Source organism: Echinops telfairi, unplaced genomic scaffold, assembly GCF_000313985.2.
Source record: "Echinops telfairi isolate 266 unplaced genomic scaffold, ASM31398v2 ScPeMD7_29;HRSCAF=101, whole genome shotgun sequence".
Lineage (NCBI taxonomy): Eukaryota > Metazoa > Chordata > Mammalia > Afrosoricida > Tenrecidae > Echinops > Echinops telfairi.
The window spans coordinates 5,323,457-5,342,456 of NW_022103926.1; the positions used below are offsets into that span (position 1 = coordinate 5,323,457).

The 19,000-nt window shown below is 59.3% G+C and overlaps 2 protein-coding genes across 3 annotated transcripts; one reads left to right on the plus strand and one right to left on the minus strand.

Annotated features, from left to right (window-relative positions):
- The first annotated feature begins 82 nt into the window (after window positions 1-82).
- On the plus strand, window positions 83-11,303 carry CCDC157 (coiled-coil domain containing 157). Of its 2 annotated transcripts, XM_045289608.1 has the most exons (12): window positions 83-110; window positions 2,542-2,664; window positions 5,459-5,717; window positions 6,594-6,765; window positions 7,316-7,958; window positions 8,543-8,620; window positions 8,844-9,034; window positions 9,446-9,622; window positions 9,961-10,129; window positions 10,270-10,409; window positions 10,828-10,916; window positions 11,006-11,303. In XM_045289608.1, exons 3-12 carry the CDS (start codon window positions 5,470-5,472, stop codon window positions 11,253-11,255), a joined length of 2,157 nt encoding a protein of 718 aa, XP_045145543.1. In that variant the 5' UTR covers window positions 83-110; window positions 2,542-2,664; window positions 5,459-5,469; the 3' UTR covers window positions 11,256-11,303. The 2 variants fall into 2 exon arrangements, with proteins under 2 accessions (XP_045145543.1, XP_030741306.2); XM_030885446.2 differs by lacking the exon at window positions 2,542-2,664.
- A 1,766-nt stretch (window positions 11,304-13,069) lies between these two features.
- Window positions 13,070-18,994, minus strand: RNF215 (ring finger protein 215). Its single transcript, XM_004716725.4, has 9 exons — window positions 18,931-18,994; window positions 18,525-18,668; window positions 18,021-18,092; window positions 17,858-17,943; window positions 17,307-17,463; window positions 13,769-13,888; window positions 13,534-13,677; window positions 13,273-13,375; window positions 13,070-13,184 (listed from the first exon to the last, which is right to left on the minus strand). The coding sequence occupies exons 2-9, from the start codon at window positions 18,639-18,641 to the stop codon at window positions 13,162-13,164; spliced, it is 822 nt and encodes a 273-aa protein (XP_004716782.3). The 5' UTR covers window positions 18,642-18,668; window positions 18,931-18,994; the 3' UTR covers window positions 13,070-13,161.
- Between the last annotated feature and the right edge of the window lie 6 nt (window positions 18,995-19,000).

A 19,000-nucleotide genomic window follows, 5' to 3' on the forward strand; every position in this document is an offset into this window, starting at 1 on the left:
GCGGGGCGCCCGGCTAGGGGTTGCTAGGGATCCTGGGAACTGCGAGCGCGCTGGGGCCAGTTCCGTGTGCCGGCCAGAGCCAGGGGCTGAAGTCGCGAAGCTGGAGACAGGTGAGGTGTCCCACCCTCCCGCCACCCGCCCCCAGCACTCACCCGGGGCCCGGCCCCCCACTTTCCTCCACCGGCCAATTCCCCGCACCTCAGACCCCGCCTCCTAAAGATACTCCAAGCCCCAGTTCCCTATTGCTATGACCCCCCACCCCTTCCAAATCGAATTCCTCCCGGAGGCCCCCTCATCCCTGCGCCCTTGCCCGCCGCCCAGTCCAGGGTGCGGGGCTTTTGAGCAGTGCCTGGGCTGCCGTTTCCTCGCGTGAAAGTGAGGGTTAGTGTTCTCCATCACAGATAAAACTATAGCTGGCTTGTGTCATCGCTGCTGCTCTTAATGGGGAGGACGAATGACAGCCAGGATTTCCTGAACCGTTGTCGGCGCCAGCCCCTGTGCCCAGCATTTCGTATGCATTATATCATTTATCCCTTATAGCGACCGATGGACAGATAGATGGGGCCAGTGAAGTTCAGAATTGGCACAGTGGAAGTCCAAACCCAGGCCCAGCCTCTGTTAGGGAGGTTCCTTATTCCCTTGTCTTCTCTCTGCCCCTTCAAGTGCCTCCAGGGATCCAGGCAATTAGCAGTCTCCTAGTTAAGGGACTGAGAGCTGGCGTTAGAGTTTCCCAAATGTTTACATGGCAGTGACTTTGAATCTGAGCATTGTAGGTGTAATTTTTACCTGTGGCCTTGGGAACTGAGGCTCAGAGAGGGGAAGGGGCTTGAATGTTGAATGAAAACCAGCCCAAGCCATGACCATCAAGGCGATGCCCATTTAGAGTGACCTTTTAGTGCTGAATAGAACTGCCCTTGTGAGTTTCCAAGACTAAATTGTTACAGCAACAGAAAGTCTGATCTTTTTCCCTTGGAGGGACAGGTGGGTTCAAGGTGCTGCCCTTGAGGGTAACGCACTCTGCCAGCAGGGCTCCTTGGATGAGTGGGAGGGGAGGAGGAAGCACACCCTAAGCCTGAGGGAACTGGAGAGTCAAGTTGGCCCCAAGCTAATGGCAGTGCTGGCTTGCGAGTCACAGATGCAAAGGGCAGTGCTGGGCTGTAGTTCCAGGGTGAGACGCTGTTTGTAAAAAGCCTGTGTCAGGTTTTACTTCATGTGCTCCACACCTAAGTGGCTCTATCACCATGCATTCTTAGCATGATCCCAATTTTCAGAAGAAGCCACGGAAGACAGTGTTGGCTGTTTTCAACACTATGTTTTCCTCATGGGTAGTCTCGTTCATTGCCTTGCTGCTCGCTTGCTGCCACTTCTCTGAGCCAGACTCTAATGGGCTTGGTACCTAAGACGCCCCCGATGGCAGCCATCGTGATGGGAAGGTGGACAGGTGAAGGTTTCCTGGTGTGGTAGACCAGCAAGCTCCATGAGCTGCAGGTGTTTTGCCAGCCAAATACATCTCGTCCTTATTGGGGCTTGTAACTGTCTTCATTTACTGCCTGCCTTCGCCCCCATTACAGGAAGGAAACAGCATGCTGCCGTCTGTTTATTTATTTGCTACTGATTTCTTCCTCAATCCTTGGGGATATAAAATTTTATGGGCTGCAAAATCCAAGAGGCAGTAGCCAAGTCAGCACGTGAGCAGGATGTGGCCCGTGGTAGAGTATTATGTGTATGTGCCTGCTGGGGGTAGACACGCATGACTTTCCCATCCATATTGGTAGAGACCCTGGGGCTCACAGACACCCTCCAGCATCGATGGTATAGATGGTAGGTCCTTGAGGCTAGGGCTGTGTATGTCCTCCTCTGTCCCCAGTTCTGGACACCGCACTAAATGAGCACAGTGTCTGATCCTCCACACCTGTCGTCCAGGATGGCAGCCACCAGCCCGTGTGGCTGTGAAGCAGAACTGGTGGCTGACCTGAGTTGAGATGGGCAGCGAGTATCTAACGCTCATTATGACTTTGAAACTTGGCGCACTAGGGAATGGAGAACACGTCCTTAATAACCATACTGATTCCATGCGGAAATGATACTCTTTGGGGTCCATTGGGTTAAATAAAGTCTAATATGAAAATGAATTAACCTGTTTCTCTCTACTTCTTAAAATGTAGCTAGGAGAGATTCAGAGTTCCTCTGTGGCTCTTACCTAACCTTTCCTCTGAAGTGCTGCTCTCAGCACCCAGCACAGGTGTTGGATTTGGAATCTCAGCTCCCTAAGTGACCCTGGGTTTGCCCCCTGACCTTCCCAAACCTTGGTTTCCTCATCTACTTAAAGGGGACGCTAACACCACTTTGTGCTCAGGCTCACAGCTGCGTCACCCCACCCCCCCCACCCCCCCCCACACACACATACACTCCCCACCCCCCTTCCTTTTCCTCATCTCATTCCTCAAGCCTGGAATGGCAGCCCCCCTCTGGGCAGCCCATCCCCCGCTCCCAGGAAGTCTGATTGTCTTGTCACTCACTGTCACCTTCATCCACCCCCAGGGACAGAACAGCTACCCAGGGCAATTAGACCCTGCTCTGGAGACAGGAAGCCACAGGTCAGCCGGAGAGCTGGACACACTCAGACACTGCAGCTCCCGCTCCACAGCAAGCACCTGCACAGAGGTGAGGGCAGGGCCCAGTCCTCTGGGAGGCCAGAGAGGCCAGCTCAGCCCTCCAGGAGCCTGGGTGCTCCCCAGGCTGCCAGAGCCCACTGCAGTGAACTCAGACGATGTGGTCCACTACTCCAAGGGGAGAGAGGCGGGCAACCACACTGCCATTGAGCCGTGTCCGACTCGTAGCGACCCTATAGAGGGTTTCTGAGGCTTTTCAAAGCTTTGTGGGAACAGGCACCTCATCTCTCACCCTCACCCATGTAGTTGAGCCCAACCCGTTCAGGTGTCTGCTGAGAAAACAGGGTGCTCTGAGAATGGCTGATGGCCTCCCAGGAGGCTCTCCTGAGGAGGTACACTAGATGCTCTGGAAGTGTCTTCCCCATGGGAAGTGCAGAGGGTGGGGAGCATTCTGGGTGGTGAGACAAAGAGGTGGAGGCTAGCCACACACGCTGTGAGGCCCCACCCTAAGAAGTGTCCAGTCTATAGAGCTGTGGAAAGCCACTGACGGCCCTCAACAGGGTTGACAGACTGAGTTATAATCATAAGACAGCCATGACCCGAGTGGATGGGCAGGGCTGCGCAGGGAAGCTAGCAGGTGGGCTGGGGGGTGTCGGGTCTGGACCAGTGCCCATTAAAGCAGCAAGCTCCCTGTGGGGTCTGGATAGGGGGGTTGGCTGAGTCTGGTGCTTGCGTGTGGGCATGAGGGAAAGGGCACTTGAGGGGGTGGGGGGGGTGCTGTTTTCTGAGATGAGGGTGTTTGGGGAAGGGAGGTCCCTTAAAAGTTGCTGGGTGCCAGATGGGCCCTAGCCTAAATACTCCCTGCATTACCCAGGTGGGCTTGTGGCACCAAGAGGGGCTTTCTGCTGCTGAAAACTCCAGAAAGGACAAGTAGCCCCTGCTGGCAGGGTGGGGAGGGCCTGGGGTTGGACATTACTCAACACCCACCAGTGCTGCCTGGGAAACTGACTGGTCCCCAGCCCTGCTGGAGGACATATTCACTACAGCATGAGACCTACGATGGGGACAAGGCAGGGCCAGTCCCTACTCTCCCAGAGTCAGGGGCCATGGGCAGTGCGTTCAAGTCTCTATCTTCAGGTGGGCGAGGGGAATCCGGGATGCGTAGGCGCCCATCATGGCCCAAGACCAGGGCAGTCTATGCTGCTGTTTTCACACTTTAGTAACAATCATAGCATGGCTTGGGTGCTTTCCCTAGGGGCCTTGCTGATGCATGCCTGCCTGGCTGGGACATGCCTTCCGTTTACAACCAGAGCCATGCAGTGACTTGTTCAAGGCCACCTGTGGGAAGCTACAGGCTCCCTGTCACCAGAAAGATTCAGTAAGACAATATGAGTTGAGTTACTTAGTGTATTGTGCCAACCTGGCCAATAAACGTGGGGTTAATTGGAGGGCAGAGGGATAAATGGCTCAGGGATCCTCCCTTTCAAGTTCTCAGGTCTCTTGCTTTGTGATGGTCGCACCAGGGTGCAGCTGCCTTAGCAGTTCCCTGCTTCAGCTTGCAAGGCTGACTGCCTGCAAGACATCCCTAAGGAAAAGCCACATGAACCTACCCCGAAGCAGCCCTGGGTGCTGGCCCAGACCCCTGCCAGCGCTGAGATGCTTACACATTCACTGACTCGGCTTTCCTCCTGCAGTTGGCATCATAGTGTGTGTTTTGTGAGATGGAGGAGGACTTTGTGGATTGGTGTTGGACATACGGGTTAATGGGTGAATGTTGGACTTGTGGGCTTGGGCAGCACTGGGTTGGGATGTTTTCTTGATGCACACTTAACCTTTATAGAAAACTCTCTCTTATCCATGAGTTTCTGTGGATTTGCTTCTCTAAAGTACCCAGACTAACACAATGAGTCTTCATTTCTTCCCCTCTTATGCTTTAGGACTTGTCTCCCTCTCCCCCACCAGTCCCCCCTCCCCCAAAAGTCCATGCATTTTAAGTTTTTGTTTGTGGATTTTTTAACTCTTTAATTCATTTACTCCCTCAGTCCTTCACTTGCCAATGAGCCTGGGCAGGGGGCCAGGCTGGGCTGTCCCCACAAGCAAGCCCACCATGGAACAGATGGGCTGAGCACCTGCTGGCCTGGAGTGGGGAGGCCATGCCTTCAGAGAATGTGGAATGGGGGAAATCCGGAGGGAGGATCCAAGTTGGTCTGGAGGGTACTCAGGGAAGGCTTCCTGGAGGAGGTGGCCCAGGATCCCTGAAGGCTGAGCAGAGTGAGCTAGGTGCCAGGGATTGGAGGCAAGGCATGTTTCAGACAGAAGGGGCTGATGAGCAAGGGTTCACAAACAAGGAGCTACTCAGAGCTGCTGGTGGGTGGGGTGGTACATTTAACACAGAGAGGGGGTGATGGATGGAGTTTGTGGACTCCTTAGAGTCAGCAGGAACCGGAGTGGGTGGTTGGCCAGCAAGACATTGGCAGCCAGAGTTGCTGAGATGAGCATGTAGGCCTGTGGGCCAGCTGTCAGCTGCTGCAGGTGTCCAGGCGGGCGGTGACAGTGGCCTGATGTGGCCAGCACATCCTGCCGTGCTGGATCTGTAACTCCTGTCAGCAGCTGAATTGGGTGGTGTGCCCTGGTGGAGAAGGCCCTTCTGGCTCACCACTGTATCTGCCCAGGCCTTAGCATGGGGCCTGCCCACATAGCTCTGGGGGTGCTTGAGAGTGATGGAATCAGGGGAATATGTGACATGGGGCAGAACCTCGGGCTGGCCAGCAGATAAGCGCTCTAGGAAAGTTTCTCGGGCGGTGGCTGCCTGGCCTCGGTGACCCTGCTTTTCCCTGGCTGCCCAGGAGCCCTGAGGATGGCGCATCTGCTGGGCAGCCAGGCCTGCATGGACAACCTGCGCAGGGATCTCACCGACCTGCAGGGCGCCATCGTGGACGTCTTCTCCCGAGCTGGGCCTGTGCGCTTCCCCTCCTGGAAGTTCCCAGACCGCGTGGCCTGCGACCTAGACATGGTGGCCCTGCTGGAGCACTATGACCATGTGCCCGGTGACCCCGAGTTCACACAGCTGTCCCATGCCGTGCTGCTGGAGCTGGTCATCGACAGGTGAGAGCCCCAACTGGCATGTGCCCAAAAGACCCCTCCAGAAAAGGTGATGCTGTTGTGATAATCCCACTGACTGATGGGGGCTCAGGGCTCACAGTCATCTCCCAGGCTCCCTGTGCCCCCAAACTCCGCCACTCCTCTGTGTGGGTCTGTCTGTCTGAGCAGATCGATCCCCTGTCTTCTAGCCTGGTGCTTTTCCACCCCACAGAGCCCAAGCCTTACCTGCCTCCTGGCTCTCATTTGGACCTCCAGGTTCAGGTTGAGACCTGTCTCTGTCCACGATCTCCACTGTCACAGGGTAGCTCATCCTGTGGCAGAAGCTTCTGGGCTGGGTGCTGTCCTACCCTGCAGCTGTCAGCTGTAAAGGGTAGCCATGCACCCAGCACTCTGAGCACTTAGGGAACAACTGATACCAGGCCTCGTATCAGTTCCCTAGAGATCCCTGGTCTAGTGGGAATCAGCCAAATGGAAGTGCCGCCACCAGGAGGCCCAGAAGAGGCCCCTGAGTTGGGACCTGGACATTAGGGAGGTCTTCCTGGAAGAAGTAACCCCTGGGTTAGCCTCTGCAAAAACCAAATCAAATTCACTGCCATTGAGTATAGCCACCCTATAGGACAGGGTGGAAGCACCCCTGTGAGTTTCAGAGACTATAGCTCTCTATGGGGGTCGAAAACCCTGACTTTTCCCCATGGAGCTGCTGGTGCTTTCAAACTGCCAGCCTTGCAAATCGCAGCCCAGCACACAACCACTAGGCTACTAGGGCTCCTTAGCCTCCCTGTGTCCCCGAGAATGCAAAAGTTGGAAATGAAGAACCAAGGGCATGTGGTCCTGGGGGTGCTGGCCTCAGCTGGCCTTTGCTAGCATCTCTGCCCGCAGGCTTCTGCTGCTGCTTCAGAGCTGTGCTAGCTACCTGGAGAACCTTGGCTCAGTGCAGATGCTGCCCCCGGTCCAGGCCTCCGGCCCTTGCATGTCAGTGGGGCTCACAGTTCGGCGCTTCTGGAACAGCCTGCTGAGGGTGGGCATGCTCTACCAAAAGGTGGCTCCCCAGGTAGGTTGGCCCCATTCCCACCCCACCTGCTTCGGGTTCTGGCCATGTCCCTATGCGCTGACCCTAACTCCAAGCCACCTAGCCCAAACTTCCTAGAGTACCCCTGGGCCCCCAGGTCTACACTGGCTCCCCACCACCCAGCAGGCACAGGGGTTAAGGATGCATGCCTGGGGCATGTGCCTGGGATGCCTGGCTCAGCTGTGTATGCAGCGGGGCCCTCTGGACATCCCTCTCTCTGAAGAATGCTGTAGATGGTGGTGCTCACCGAGCTCAGAGCTACCAGTAGAGGGTCCTCTCATCCTCACTGAGCCGCCCAGCAAAGGAGGAAACCAAAGCTGCGGTCCACTGTGTTGACACAAAGGTCCATTACCCAGCAGCTGTCCCTGTCGCCTTCCTAGTACCAGCCGTAGAACTGTATGGAACCTAGGGGCAGCCAAGTTCACCCTGGCATCAGATCATGCTAGTAGGCTGCTCAGAGGACAACCCCAGGGCCCTGGTAACCTCCCCGTCTGCCTGCCTCACCTGCTGCCCTTTCTTTTCCTGGTCACAGAGGACCAACCAGGGGGAGACCCCTACATCCAAGCCCATGGCCAAGGGCGAGCCAGCCAGGAGCCCTGAACTTATGACTGCCAAGCCTATCGAGCCGCCTTCCCCGACACCAGGCTTGTCCCAGCCCTGCCAAGAGTCTGACACTGCCCCTGCCAGAGCCCCACCAGAGCGTGCGGCCAGAACTGCCGAGAGCACCCGGAGTGTTCACTGCCAGACAGTTGAGACAGCCCTGGTGCCCTGTGACGCGTGTACCAGCGTCCAGGGCAGCCTTCGGGAGGTGGGCAAGGTGGTCATCAGCCTGTGTCAGAGCCAGAACCTGCCTTCGTCCTTAGGCCAGTTCCAGCAGCTAGTGCAGGACAGCATGGGGCTCCGGCCGCTGCCGGCCGCCACTGTGGGCCGGTGGGTGGCAGAGCAGAACAAAGACCTGCTGCGCCTCAGTAAGCACGTGGGGGCCCTCACTCAGCTGGTCGGGCCCCTCAGGGCCCAGCTGGAGGAGGCCGAGGGGCAGAAGGACGGCCTGAGACAGCAGCTGGGGGAGTTGGAGCAGGCGCTGCAGCAGGAACAGGGGGCGAGACGGCGGCAGGCCGAGGAGGCCAAACAGCACTTGGCTGAGCGGGAGAGCGACAGACAGCAGCTGCTTGCAGGTCTGTGCCCCAGAGGCTGGACCCTCTAGTGGCCCACAAGCTCTACCACAAGCCTGGTGGGTGGGGCTCTCTCAAAGCTGGCCCTGTGAGTGTGGGAGAACAAGGCACCCAGCCTAGGGAGTGGGGATGAGAGACATCCAGGCATCAGAGGTACTGTTCCTGAAGCCAGGCAGCTGAGCCCCACTGGGAAGCACACACCTGAGTAATGCCACCAGAGGGGTGCGAGCATTGCCCATTTACCCCAGTCATGCCCGTCAGAGAATGCCCTGGGTGTTTCCAGCCAAGCAGAACAGCTGCAGGTTGGCAAAAGCCATCAGGCAAAGAGATAGCAACTGGCCTGGGAGGCCAGCCAGTATCCACAAATGCAAGGCCAGGGAGATTTGGGCAGGTCCCAGCCTTCTCCGAGCCTCCCTGTCCCTGTCCACGAGGACACTGAGACCCAGAGAGGAGTAGAGAGCCCAGCCGGCTGGACAAGGGCCAAGCTCTCCAGGCACTACCCCAGAGCCCTGTCGTAGAGCCTGTGGGGCGTCAAGGCAGCTGGGCCCCAAGGAGCTGCTGAAAGGCCTCTCTCTTGGCTGCCATAGAAACAAGTGACCTCAAGACAAAGGTGGCCATGCTGGAGGGGGAGCTGGAGGAAAAGCAGGCGTCCACGCAGGCCATTGGTGAGGAGCCCCACTTCTCTCCCCTGGAGATATGTGACAAATACAAAAAGGGGGCCCACGTGGTGGGGTGAAGAGGAGCACAGCTGACCACACTGGTGGATGAGGGCCCGAACTGGGGTGCCAGCCCCTGCCCATAGCGAGCCTCCTAAGCCGGGTTCACAGACCCTGGAGCAAAGGCAAGAGAGCCCTGTCCGACTCTCCCTTGTATCCCCCAACCCTGCAGAGGCCACGGCCCAGCAGTTGAAGGGTGAGGCTGAGCGCCGGGTGACAGCAGAGAAGCAGGTGCAGCAGCTGGAGGGACAGGTGAAGCTTCTGGCAGGGCGGCTGGACGAGGCCAGCCAGCAGATCCGCTGGGCCAGCACAGAGCTGGACAAAGAGAAGGCCCGTGTTGACAGCATGGTCCGCCACCAGGAGGTGAGGCTGGGCCCCTACCACGTGGGCTGCAGGAGAGAGGCTCTGGAGATGGGGAAGGCCATCAAGGGAGGGCACCTACTCCCTATATCCCTTTTGGAGGTCCAGCACTGTGCTGAATGTGGTTGGACAGCGACCAGGGCCAGGCGAGACCATGATGAGTTAGCAGATGTGTCACCAACAGCCTTCTGCCAGATGGTGGGAGGCTAGGGCCCCAGGAGAGGTGCCCCCTTGTGCTTGTCAGGATCTAGAAAGGCTTCTTGGAGGCAGTGGTCTTGGAGCTAAGTGGCTCCCAGCTGCAAGTACAGAGAGGACAGAGGCAGGGCCCAGAGCACACACTCAGGGCCAAGGCAGCAGGCTCAGCGGCTGGAGCACCTGTCGCCACACAGCCTCCCCTATCCCACCCCTGCTTAGTCCCTGCAGGCCAAACAGAGAGCCCTACTGCAACAGCTGGACAGCCTGGACCAGGAGCGTAAGGAGCTGCAGGGCAGCCTGGCCGAGGCCGAGGCCCAGCGGGCCCAGGTGGAGGAACAGCTACAGAGCCTGCAGACTGAGGGAGCGCAGGGGCAGTGCCAGCTCCTCGCCCAGCAGGTAGGTGGGAGCAGGGTGGGGACGCATGGATGGGGCGGAGAGCGATTCCCTAGGGAGCCAGGCTGTGTGTGTGTGTGTGTGTGTGTGTGTGTGTGTGTGTGGCGGTCCCCCTGAGGAGCCAGGCAGTGTGTATATTTGTCCATCCCCCAGAGAGCCACGCTGTGTGTTTGGGGCTGTTTTCTCCCAGGAGCCAGGCTGTGTGTCTGTCTGTCTATCCTCCAGGGAGCCAGGTTCTGTGTTTGGAGCTGTCCCCTCTAGGGAACCAGCAGGCTGTGTGTGTTTGTTTGGGGCTGCCTGCCCCCGGGGACGCAGGCCTGACCCTCCCCTTGCTGCCCCAGGAGCTGCTGCAGAGCCTCCAGCGGGAGAAGCAGGGCCTGGAGCAGGCAACAACGGACCTGCGACTGACCATCTCAGAGCTGGAGCGGGAGCTGCTGGAGCTGAAGGAGCGGGAGCGGCTGCTGGTGGCCTTCCCGGACCTGCACCAGCCCCTTGAGGCACAGATCCAAAGTAGGGGCCAGGACGCTGTGGTGGGTCAGATGGGAGGTCCAAGGACTTGGCCCCCTGCCCCATCTTCCCTCTGAGGTCCTTCTCCATCTGGTAGGAGAGGCCCAGTGGGGTGAGGTCCCAGACAGAGTGTCCCCCCACAGGCTCTGGCAACGTCACAGAAGACATGGAGAGGCAGGTGCAGGCCAACAGCATCCGCATCCGGGTCCTGCAGGAGGAGAACGGGCGGCTCCAGGCCATGCTGTCCAAAATCCAGGAGGTGGCCCAGCAGGGGGGCCTCCAGGTGGGCAGCCGGTCCCCAGGGAACTGGAGAGGCTCAGTATAGTAAAGTCACACACTGCATGCTGGGAACCAGGGGGGTCGCCGGTCACCGATGGGCTCGCCTTGGGGTCGGGCTGGTTCAGGCTTGTATGTCACTGTCCTCCGTTTCCAGGAGGCGTGAGGAGGGCGTGGGTCCAGTTCCTCGACTCCACGTCCATCTCATAGCCCTTTGGACCTTTATCCCAAGCGCAGTCAGGAGCCTCGTGGGAATGAGGACCTTCCAACACTGGCCACCTTGGCTGAGGACGGGCCTACAAGTTTCCTAAACGGGGCCCCTCAGTGGGAAGGGCCACGGGCCCAGGTTCACACTGCCTACCCCACACCTCCAGCTATGACACTGCCTCTGAAAAGTGGGGAGCCACCCTGGGCTTTCTTTACAGCTGATACCCCAGGACCAGCTCTGGTCCCCTCTTGCCAAAGGAACCCTAGCAACAGGCCACCCAGCCGAGGCCCGCAGAGCCTCCCCAGGGTGAGTGGGGCTTGGCCGCAGGGGGCAGGCAGAGTGGGCAGGTCCTGGCTTGCTGCTCATGGGGCACTGGTGGTCTGCTCCTCCTGCAGGTCCCTGGGCAGGCGCCCCCCACCGGGCAGCAGAAGGAGCAGTGCAGGCAGGACCCTGCCAGGCCAGCGGCGAGCATCCCCATCTCAGCAGCCCGGCAGCCAGCCCAGCAAGCCCCCCCTGGAGGATGTGCCCCACTCCGCCATCTGCTCCCAGAACCCCATCCGAGCCTTGGCCAGGCTGAGGAGGAGACTGTCGCCGTGCCGGAGCCAGGCCGGCTCCACCCACCAGCCCCAGGAACGGCGCACATAGCTGGCCACCCACCTGTCTAATAAAGCCCGGGCCATCTGCTCACTGCCATCTCTGCCTCATAGCACTGGCTGACTGGAGAAAGGGTCCTACCTTTCCCCTCCTGGGTGGGGGCTGCTGAGGTCTGGGGAGAGGGCAATGCACATCCCGCAAGTCAGCCCTGTCTCACTCACTTGCAGGAGGCAGAGAGTGGGAGGATGGGTTTCTCTAATTCAGGTTAGCCCCACTGCCCAGGAGGCCTGAGGTCAGGACAAGGCCTCGTCCAGCCCTGAGACAGAACCCACAGCATCCCTGGCTCTCTCCAGTCTGCCCTTGGGACCCACCCAGCCCCACCAGGCCTGCAGCGCCCCACCGTTCTGCCTCCAGTCGCCCCCACCTGAGTGAGAGCCGGCTCTGAGGCCGTGCTGGGGGCTCCTCAGGGAGGGCACTCCCGGCTGAACAGTTCCCTGCTGAGGCTACCGCACCTCATTTACAGAAAAGGACCCAGAGGGCGTGTGCACCACGGAGCTGGCACTGCCCACGCCTGCCCTCCCTGCTTCAGTGGAGCCGAGTTCCTGCGGGAGCTTGGGCCCCAGCCCGCCCACCCAGGGTGGGGCTCCGGATGGAGGCATGGTGCTGTGCCCGAGTCCAGGTGCAGAGCCTTTCGGTTCCTGTCTCAGACCTCCACCTACTTGCCAAACCAAAAATCCAAGCTCCATGCTTCAAATGAGTCCGACCCACAGTGACCTTGTAGGACAGAGAACTCCCCCTTTGCCTGTGCTCACAGCTTGGCACTATGTGACGGGTTCTCTGCTCAGGGACCGGTCGGGGGCAATCTGCCACCAGGCTGCGTTCCCACCCACCTGAGGGCCCCTGGGAAGAATCCTTTGGGCGGATTTCACATCCTTGTGGCTGTAGGCCTGTTGGCTGGCTGTCAGCTGGAGCCTCCCAGCGCAAAAGCCATCCACATTCCTAGCCACATGCTCCCCACCCCCAACCCCCTACCCGGCTCCGCCTTCCAGTCAAAGTTTCTCACACATCAGTTTGCTTGAAAATCTGACTTCCTTTACTTCCATCCAGAGTAGACTGCAGTGCGCTTACCGCAGGTCCACTTGGATGCTTATGGGTCGGAGCCAGAAACATACCTGCACCACTGGAGGCAAAGCCCTTTAAAGCTGCTCGAAGGGGGCAGCAGTGCAGAATTCTAGCTCCCATAGGGATAGAGTCCAAGGGGACTTTTTAATCTTTAAAAAATCCACAAACGTTTCATATCTTCTGTTAAAATATATCCATGTTTAATTTCATATTAAACCTTCCCCAACCCAAACCTTCCCTAAAAAAACCCGATGTCCCTGGAAGATGCACCATGGTGTCAGGGTCCCGTTGGCACATGTAGCCCTCGCTGAGAAGTCCAACTGAAAGTCTCGAAGGCCTCTGGTCCCAGCCAGGCCTGGGGGCGGGGTGGGGGTGGGGCACTCGTGCACAGTGGGGCCCACTTCTGGGGGGGTGGGGTAGCGGAGGGGGCTCCCACAATATAGCTGTAACTGAGGTGAGTCCCAAAGGTGGTCAGGCCAGGGTGCCTCTAGGACTAGAATGTCTCTTCCCCCAACCCACCCCCCAATAAATAAAAACACCTCAGCTGCCAGGGAGGCCCTAACAGGTTAGAGAGCCACACACACACCCCTCCACCCCCGAGTGCCTCAGCCTCACCCAGGCCTCTGCCTGGATGCTGAGTAGCACCCGTGGAAATCCCCAGGACCACAGAAAAGGGGCCCCAGCAGCCTGGTCCTGCACCAGCTGGTTCCAGCCCTGCATCCTGCCCAGCGTGGACACAAGGGGCACACTGCCCCTGCCCTGGGAGGGCGCTGTCCCATCGCCCTGCTGTCCAATTCCAGGAGCCCAGGCCAAGGGCCAGAGTGCAGGTGGGCAGCTAATCATCAGAGTAACGGTTCCCTGCAGGGGTGGGGGAGGAATGAGGGTGGGGAAGGCGGTGTCAGGAGGGGCTTGGGGGCACTGACGGAGGGTGCCCACCCCTGCTCACCCAGCACGTTGAATTTGCACAGTGGGCAGGTCTGCTGGAGCAGCAGCCAGGGGTCCACACAGTCGCGGTGGAATTCGTGTTTGCAGGGAAGCACCCGGAGCCACTGCGGGCAGGGACAGAACCCAGTCTAGGTGCCCGTCCTATCCCTGCACCTGAGCTGGAACCCTGGGCCCAGAGGCCTGGCTCGGCCCCTGGGCTCAGTCCACAGGCTGGGTGCCTCGGGTGGTTGGGGTCTCTGTGGAATGGGCTGGAGGCACTAACCTGCTTGTGACAGAAGTAGTCCAGACACACGGCACAGGTCTCAGGGCCAGGTGCCAGGGGCCCCTGGTCTGCTCTGTCCAGGCGGCAGCGCCGGGTCTTGAGGGATGCCAGTCTCTGTAGAACACGCCGGCGGAATAGGTCCACCTGTGGGGGAGGAGCAAGCAGGCTCACTGGCATGAGGGCTGGGGGTGGGGAGGGGGTCCCCCCCGGGGGTGGGGCTCCCCCAGGCTCCCACCTGGCCTCCAGGCTCAAGCTGGCTCTGCCGAGATGCCTGCCGCTGGGCCTGGACCACGAGGCCGGTGCACAGGAGCATGGCCACCAGCAGGATGGCATTCCACAGCTGTTGCAGGGGCTTCTGTGGAGGAGACCGGGGTTCAGGGACTGTGGTGCCCACACTCTTCCACGCACAGAGCCCCAGGACCAGGCAGGGGGGTGCAGAGACCTCTCCGTCCCTGTGTGTTCCCAGCCCCCCCCGCCCCCCCCTGTCTGCCATCCCCGTGCCTCCCACGGAGCTTGCAGGACTCTGAAGCCGGCCTCCGGCTACATGCTCATCACTGCACACACCTCTTCATGCTCCTGAGCCACGAACCCCGGCTTTCTGCCAGTGTGGAAGCATCTCTCTGGCAACTCCAGGCTCCGCTGGCCAGGACCACACACCTCTGTCCTAGATCTCTCCTGACTCTCTGGCTCCAGCCTACGACCCTCCTAAGCTCTCTGGTACCCCTGCCTCATCTAGCCTGCCGATGAGGGACCCCAACTGCAACAATGCTAGCTGGGCAATCCTCCGCACACCTCACCCCACCCTGTAGCCTGGCCCGACCCTCAGGAGAGCCCCAGTTCGGGACCTACAGGCCCTCGCTGGACACATACATGGTCCACCTCCTCAGTTCCCTGGCTGCCCTTTCCCTCACCTGCATCCTGCCACACGCAACCCTCCTTGATTTCTGCACTCGGGCACCCCTTACCCTGGGAAGTATATCTACTTGGTTCTCCGTCCCGGCTCCCTCACGCCTAACTTGACTGTGTACTGGCCAGTGGTCCGGGGACGCCTGTACATGGGACCCGGTCTGCTGAGCTCCCCACAGCCGCAGCCTCAGTGCCTCACTTAAGAGGGACCTTTAAGACCTGTGGGCCCCAGGCCCCTGGGTGGGTCTCAGGGATTGGAGGGGGGAGGGGTATAGCAACCTTGATTTCATATACACCACACAGTGGGTGGCTGGGGGTGGGGTAGGGTGCAGGGGCATGAGCTGGTGGAGGGTCTGCAGCCCTAAGAAATCGCCTGCCTTTAAAAGCCCTCTGCAAGTCCTGGTGCTCAAGTTCCAGTAGACACATCGAGAGGAGGGGCTGAGGGATGATTCAATGTCAAGAGCCCCCCACACACACACACACACACACACACACTCTCTCTGCTGCTAGCTAACAAGTCATTGTTCACATTTGGGGCTAATACCAAGGTAGCTTGTGAGCCTGGCTGCCCCCTCAGTCCTGCACTTCTTTCTCCAGGAGTGGGGGTGGGATGACTCTGTCCTTGTTTTTCCCTTGGGGCTCTGGAGCCTTTACTATGGTCACCACCCGCCCCAAGACACCTTGAACTGCCCTGCCAGACTGCCAGACTGCCAGCACCTCTGCTCTCCCGACCATCCCTGAGCCCACCGTCCTGGGCCAGGTTCAGGCAGGCCTGCTCCAGAACGCCATTCCCATCGCTTCTCAGCCTTTTGGCTAGATCAAGTGCAGCCCTCCATTCCCTGGGTGGTCAGAAGGTGCTGGTGGCAGCCCAAGGGTGGGGCCGGCCCAGACCGCCTTTGAGAGTCTCCCTGGCTCAGAGCATCTTGAGGTCCCCTGGGTGAGGAGGGAGGGTGAGGCTAGGGGAAGTGGCTTCTTCAGACCTTCCTGAACTACAGTATATATAGGTGGAGTAACTCCTCTGGGTTCCCAGGGTCCAGAGACGAGCATCAGACCCACCCATGGGATGACCGCCCCAACCATCCTGTGGGCACTTGGCCCACCGGGCAAGGGGACGCACGCTCCAGCTCCCCCACTACCTCCCCACCCTACTCTCCGCTTTCAAGATGCACCTCCTCCAGGTGCCTCACCAAGTGCCTGCCTGCTCAGAAGTCTGTAGGGCTGCCCTCACCTACAGGGCACATTTCTCTTCGGGCAAGCCCTTCCCTGCCCCCACAAAGCTGTGCAGGCTATCGCCAAAGTCATGCTCAAGATCCTCTTCCCTACTTGCCCCTGACGACCTGGATGGAGCTTCCTCACAGGCTTTTTGTATCTTCCAGTCTTTGCACCCAGCCCTCCGGGTCCTAGAACTCCAAAATGATGCACCGACGGCCGATTTCTTCAAGCACTTACAGCAAGAAAGGTGGTCAAAGCAGTGGCTGCTGCCTGTTTGCTCCAGCTCACCTGGAGCCAAAGGCATCACACATGACCTGCAGCCACACCTGCAGCCTGTTTTCGTCCACAGACCCCGAGCACCTAGACGCTCAGCCCAAGATCACACCACTGACGTGTGGAGCCAGGTTTTGGGGAGGCACAGGCAGCTAGGATCTCAGCTACTAACCAAAGGCTGGTGATGTGGACCCACCAAGAGGTGACTCAGAAGAAAGGCCGGGTGATTCGCTTCTGAAAGGTCACAGCTGTGAAAACCCTCTGAACACGGTTCCACTCTACCACACCGGGGTCACCGTGAGTTAGGGGCAACTCGGCAGCAACTGGCTGGTGCCTGCCGGAGGTTGTATGCCGAACCAAATCCAAACTCACTGCCATCGAGTCAATTCTGACTCATAATGACCTCAGTGGACAAGATAAAACTGCCCCTGTGGGTTTCTGAGACTGCAACCGTATGAGACTTAGACAGCCTCATTTTTCTCCCACAGAGCAGCTGGTGGTTTAGAACAGCTGACCTTGAGGTCAGCAGCCCAATGCAAGACCATTACACCACAAGGTGTGCATGGACCACTGGTGGGCCCCTTTAACAGCAAGAAGTAGAAAATCCAGAGACAAGACCCAGCCCGCCGTTGGGACACAAAGTCACCCCAAAACTTACTCCAGTGGGGCTGTCCTAAGAACCCTCTGAAGCACCTGGCCAAACCAACCAAACCCACTACCATCCAGACAACACTGACTCACAGCAACCCTGTAGGGCAGGGTAGAACTGCCCCTGCGTTTCCGAGCTTAGAACTGTTAACGGGAATAGAAAGCCCGTCTTTCTCCTGCAGAGCTGGGGGTGGTTTTAAACTGCTAACCTCATGGAGCGCAGCCTAGCATGTCTGTAACCACTACATCACCAGGGCTCTTGAAGCACCTGGCAGCGTGTGACTTATAAGCAGCAGAAGGGACTTGGCGCTGAGGGCAGACAAGCAGAATGGGTCCTGAATGAAGGCTCCTAGAGAGGACACACCCAGGAAGAGGAAAGGGCTGTCCAGCGGCAGGATGGGGGGGGGGGGGGGGAGCAAGTGACCCAGGGTGGCAGGAGCGTAGGGCAGAAAGAAGCAGGGGAGAGAAGCCCACCAAAATAGGATGAGAGCTCCCGGTCTGTTGGGAGACGTCTAGACACTAGACTAAGTTGTCCGAGCTTCACTCTGCAGGCAACCGAGAGTGAAGACGGCTCCTGCGCAGGGCCAGTATGACAGAAGCAGCCGCCACTGAGGCAGGTGCCCTGGCCAGGTATCACGATAACCTGCTGAGGTCGGGGTGGCCACCACCACTACCAGGATGTGAGGGGCCACCGGTGCCTTATCTCCTCGCCCCTGCATTGTGACGACCCTCACCTGCTCCTGGGCACGGCTGTCTTCCAGGCACACCAAGTCCTGCCAGCCACCGTAGCCATCTTTGGAGAGACCACAGGTGGTCCATAGGGTCAGCTTCCACTCGATGTTGGCTGACAGGGCCTCTCCGCTGGTGATCTCAGCAGTGGCTTGAGTCCTCCTGGGAGGGAGAGCCACCCAAGGGGGTCAGCAGTCGGACCCTCAGGAGTCTTCCTGGGGATATCCCAGCATACCATCCCCAGCCATCTACGTTGGCCCCGGGTTCTCTCTCTCTCTCTGTCCACACTTCTATTTCTTCCACAAGGTTGGCCAGGGATACCACTGGAAGCCCAGAGATTAGCTTCTCAATCAAGTGTCGGATGTCTTTCCTGGCTGGACCAATCCCCTCTGCCCACAGCGTCCGCCTTGCAGTCCTCTGGCCTAGTTCTCAGACCAAGTGAGTAGTGAGTACAGCCTTCAGGCGAAGAGGAAGTGTCCTGGTGCTGACACCCCAGAGCCCAGGTGGGGAGCCTCACACCCAGACCCCACCTTAGGGAGCCCACACCCCAACTCACTGCAGCAATGCTTCCAACAGCTTGGTGACATTGGAAGAGTAATGAAGGACGATCACTGGCCTGAGCAGAAGCTGGGATATATCCAGCTGTCAGGGGACAGGGAGGTCAGCAGACCCTGATCCCAGTCCCCAGCCTGTCCTCCCACCACCTACTTGGAGCTTACCTCTCGGACCACGTTGTGGTTCAGGATGAGGAGCAGCAGGGCAGAGGCTCCCAGAAAGAGGGCCCTTCGCATCTGCATGGCAGAGGAGCAGAGGCTGGCACCCCCCACCCCACTTCTCTCTCCCCACCAGTGGCCAATTCACTTCAATTAGATTAGAATAACTCCTAAAAGCCAAGAACAGAAACTCCCTTTCCTCCGGCTCCACCCCCAGGCTCTGTGAAGCACAGACAGTGCTGTGTCTTTTCCAGCGACCATAGACCAGACCCTCCTCTTCTCCCCCAGCAGGAATTTTCTGATTCCCTCAGGACCTGGTCCATCTGCCCAACCTCAACCTCAGTCCTCCCACCTCCCTGCTTCAATACAGTACGGTCACAACCCTCCAAACTAGGGTCCCTACCCCTACCCAGGGTGGGGGTGGGGGGTGGGGGGCATCTGGCAGATAAGGTCCAGAAGCTCTGGCACCCGTTCTCCGGCTCCCTCTTCTTCCGCAGTCCCCACCAGCACCTGCTGGACCAGGGCCTTGGGATAGGCCTGGGGGCCGCTGCCCTGGTTTTCCTGGTGGAACTGGGCCGCCTGCTCCTTGCCCACGTAGGCCACTGCAATCCAGCCTTCCCCCGGCATCTCGTGCTCGGCATCCACCGTGTCCACCTGTGGGTGAGGGGCCTTGGGCAGAAAAGACGGGGAGGAGGAGGCGGAGGCGGTGCCTAGGCAGGGCGCACGGGGCATCTAGGTCGGGGGTGGGGGGGGACTGTGGATCTGAGGTGTGGCAACCTGCGGGCTGGGGCCCGGGGCAGCCTGGGTGCGGGGTTATGGCGGGGCAGGGCTCGGGGACCACTCGAGGAGGGCCAGCTGGACGCACGAGGCCCCGGTCCACATCGGAGGCAGGAGGAGGAGGCGCCGCGGCGCTCACCAGCAGCAGGCGACCGCGCAGCTGGGGCGCCGGGTCCGCGTCGGGGTCGATCCTGACGCCCTCCAGGCGC

Bases quoted from the DNA above. Each gene is read 5' to 3' on its own strand.
- CCDC157 (XM_045289608.1), top strand. From the start codon at position 5,470: ATGGCGCATCTGCTGGGCAGCCAGGCCTGCATGGACAACCTGCGCAGG. The intron at 7,959-8,542 runs GTCTGTGCCCCA...TGGCTGCCATAG, and splicing joins CAGACAGCAGCTGCTTGCAG to AAACAAGTGACCTCAAGACA. The intron at 8,621-8,843 runs GTGAGGAGCCCC...CCAACCCTGCAG, and splicing joins GGCGTCCACGCAGGCCATTG to AGGCCACGGCCCAGCAGTTG.
- RNF215 (XM_004716725.4), bottom strand. From the start codon at position 18,641: ATGCCGGGGGAAGGCTGGATTGCAGTGGCCTACGTGGGCAAGGAGCAG. The intron at 17,944-18,020 runs GTAAGCTCCAAG...GTCCCCTGACAG, and splicing joins ACCACAACGTGGTCCGAGAG to CTGGATATATCCCAGCTTCT. The intron at 13,376-13,533 runs GTTAGTGCCTCC...CCCTGCCCGCAG, and splicing joins ACTACTTCTGTCACAAGCAG to TGGCTCCGGGTGCTTCCCTG.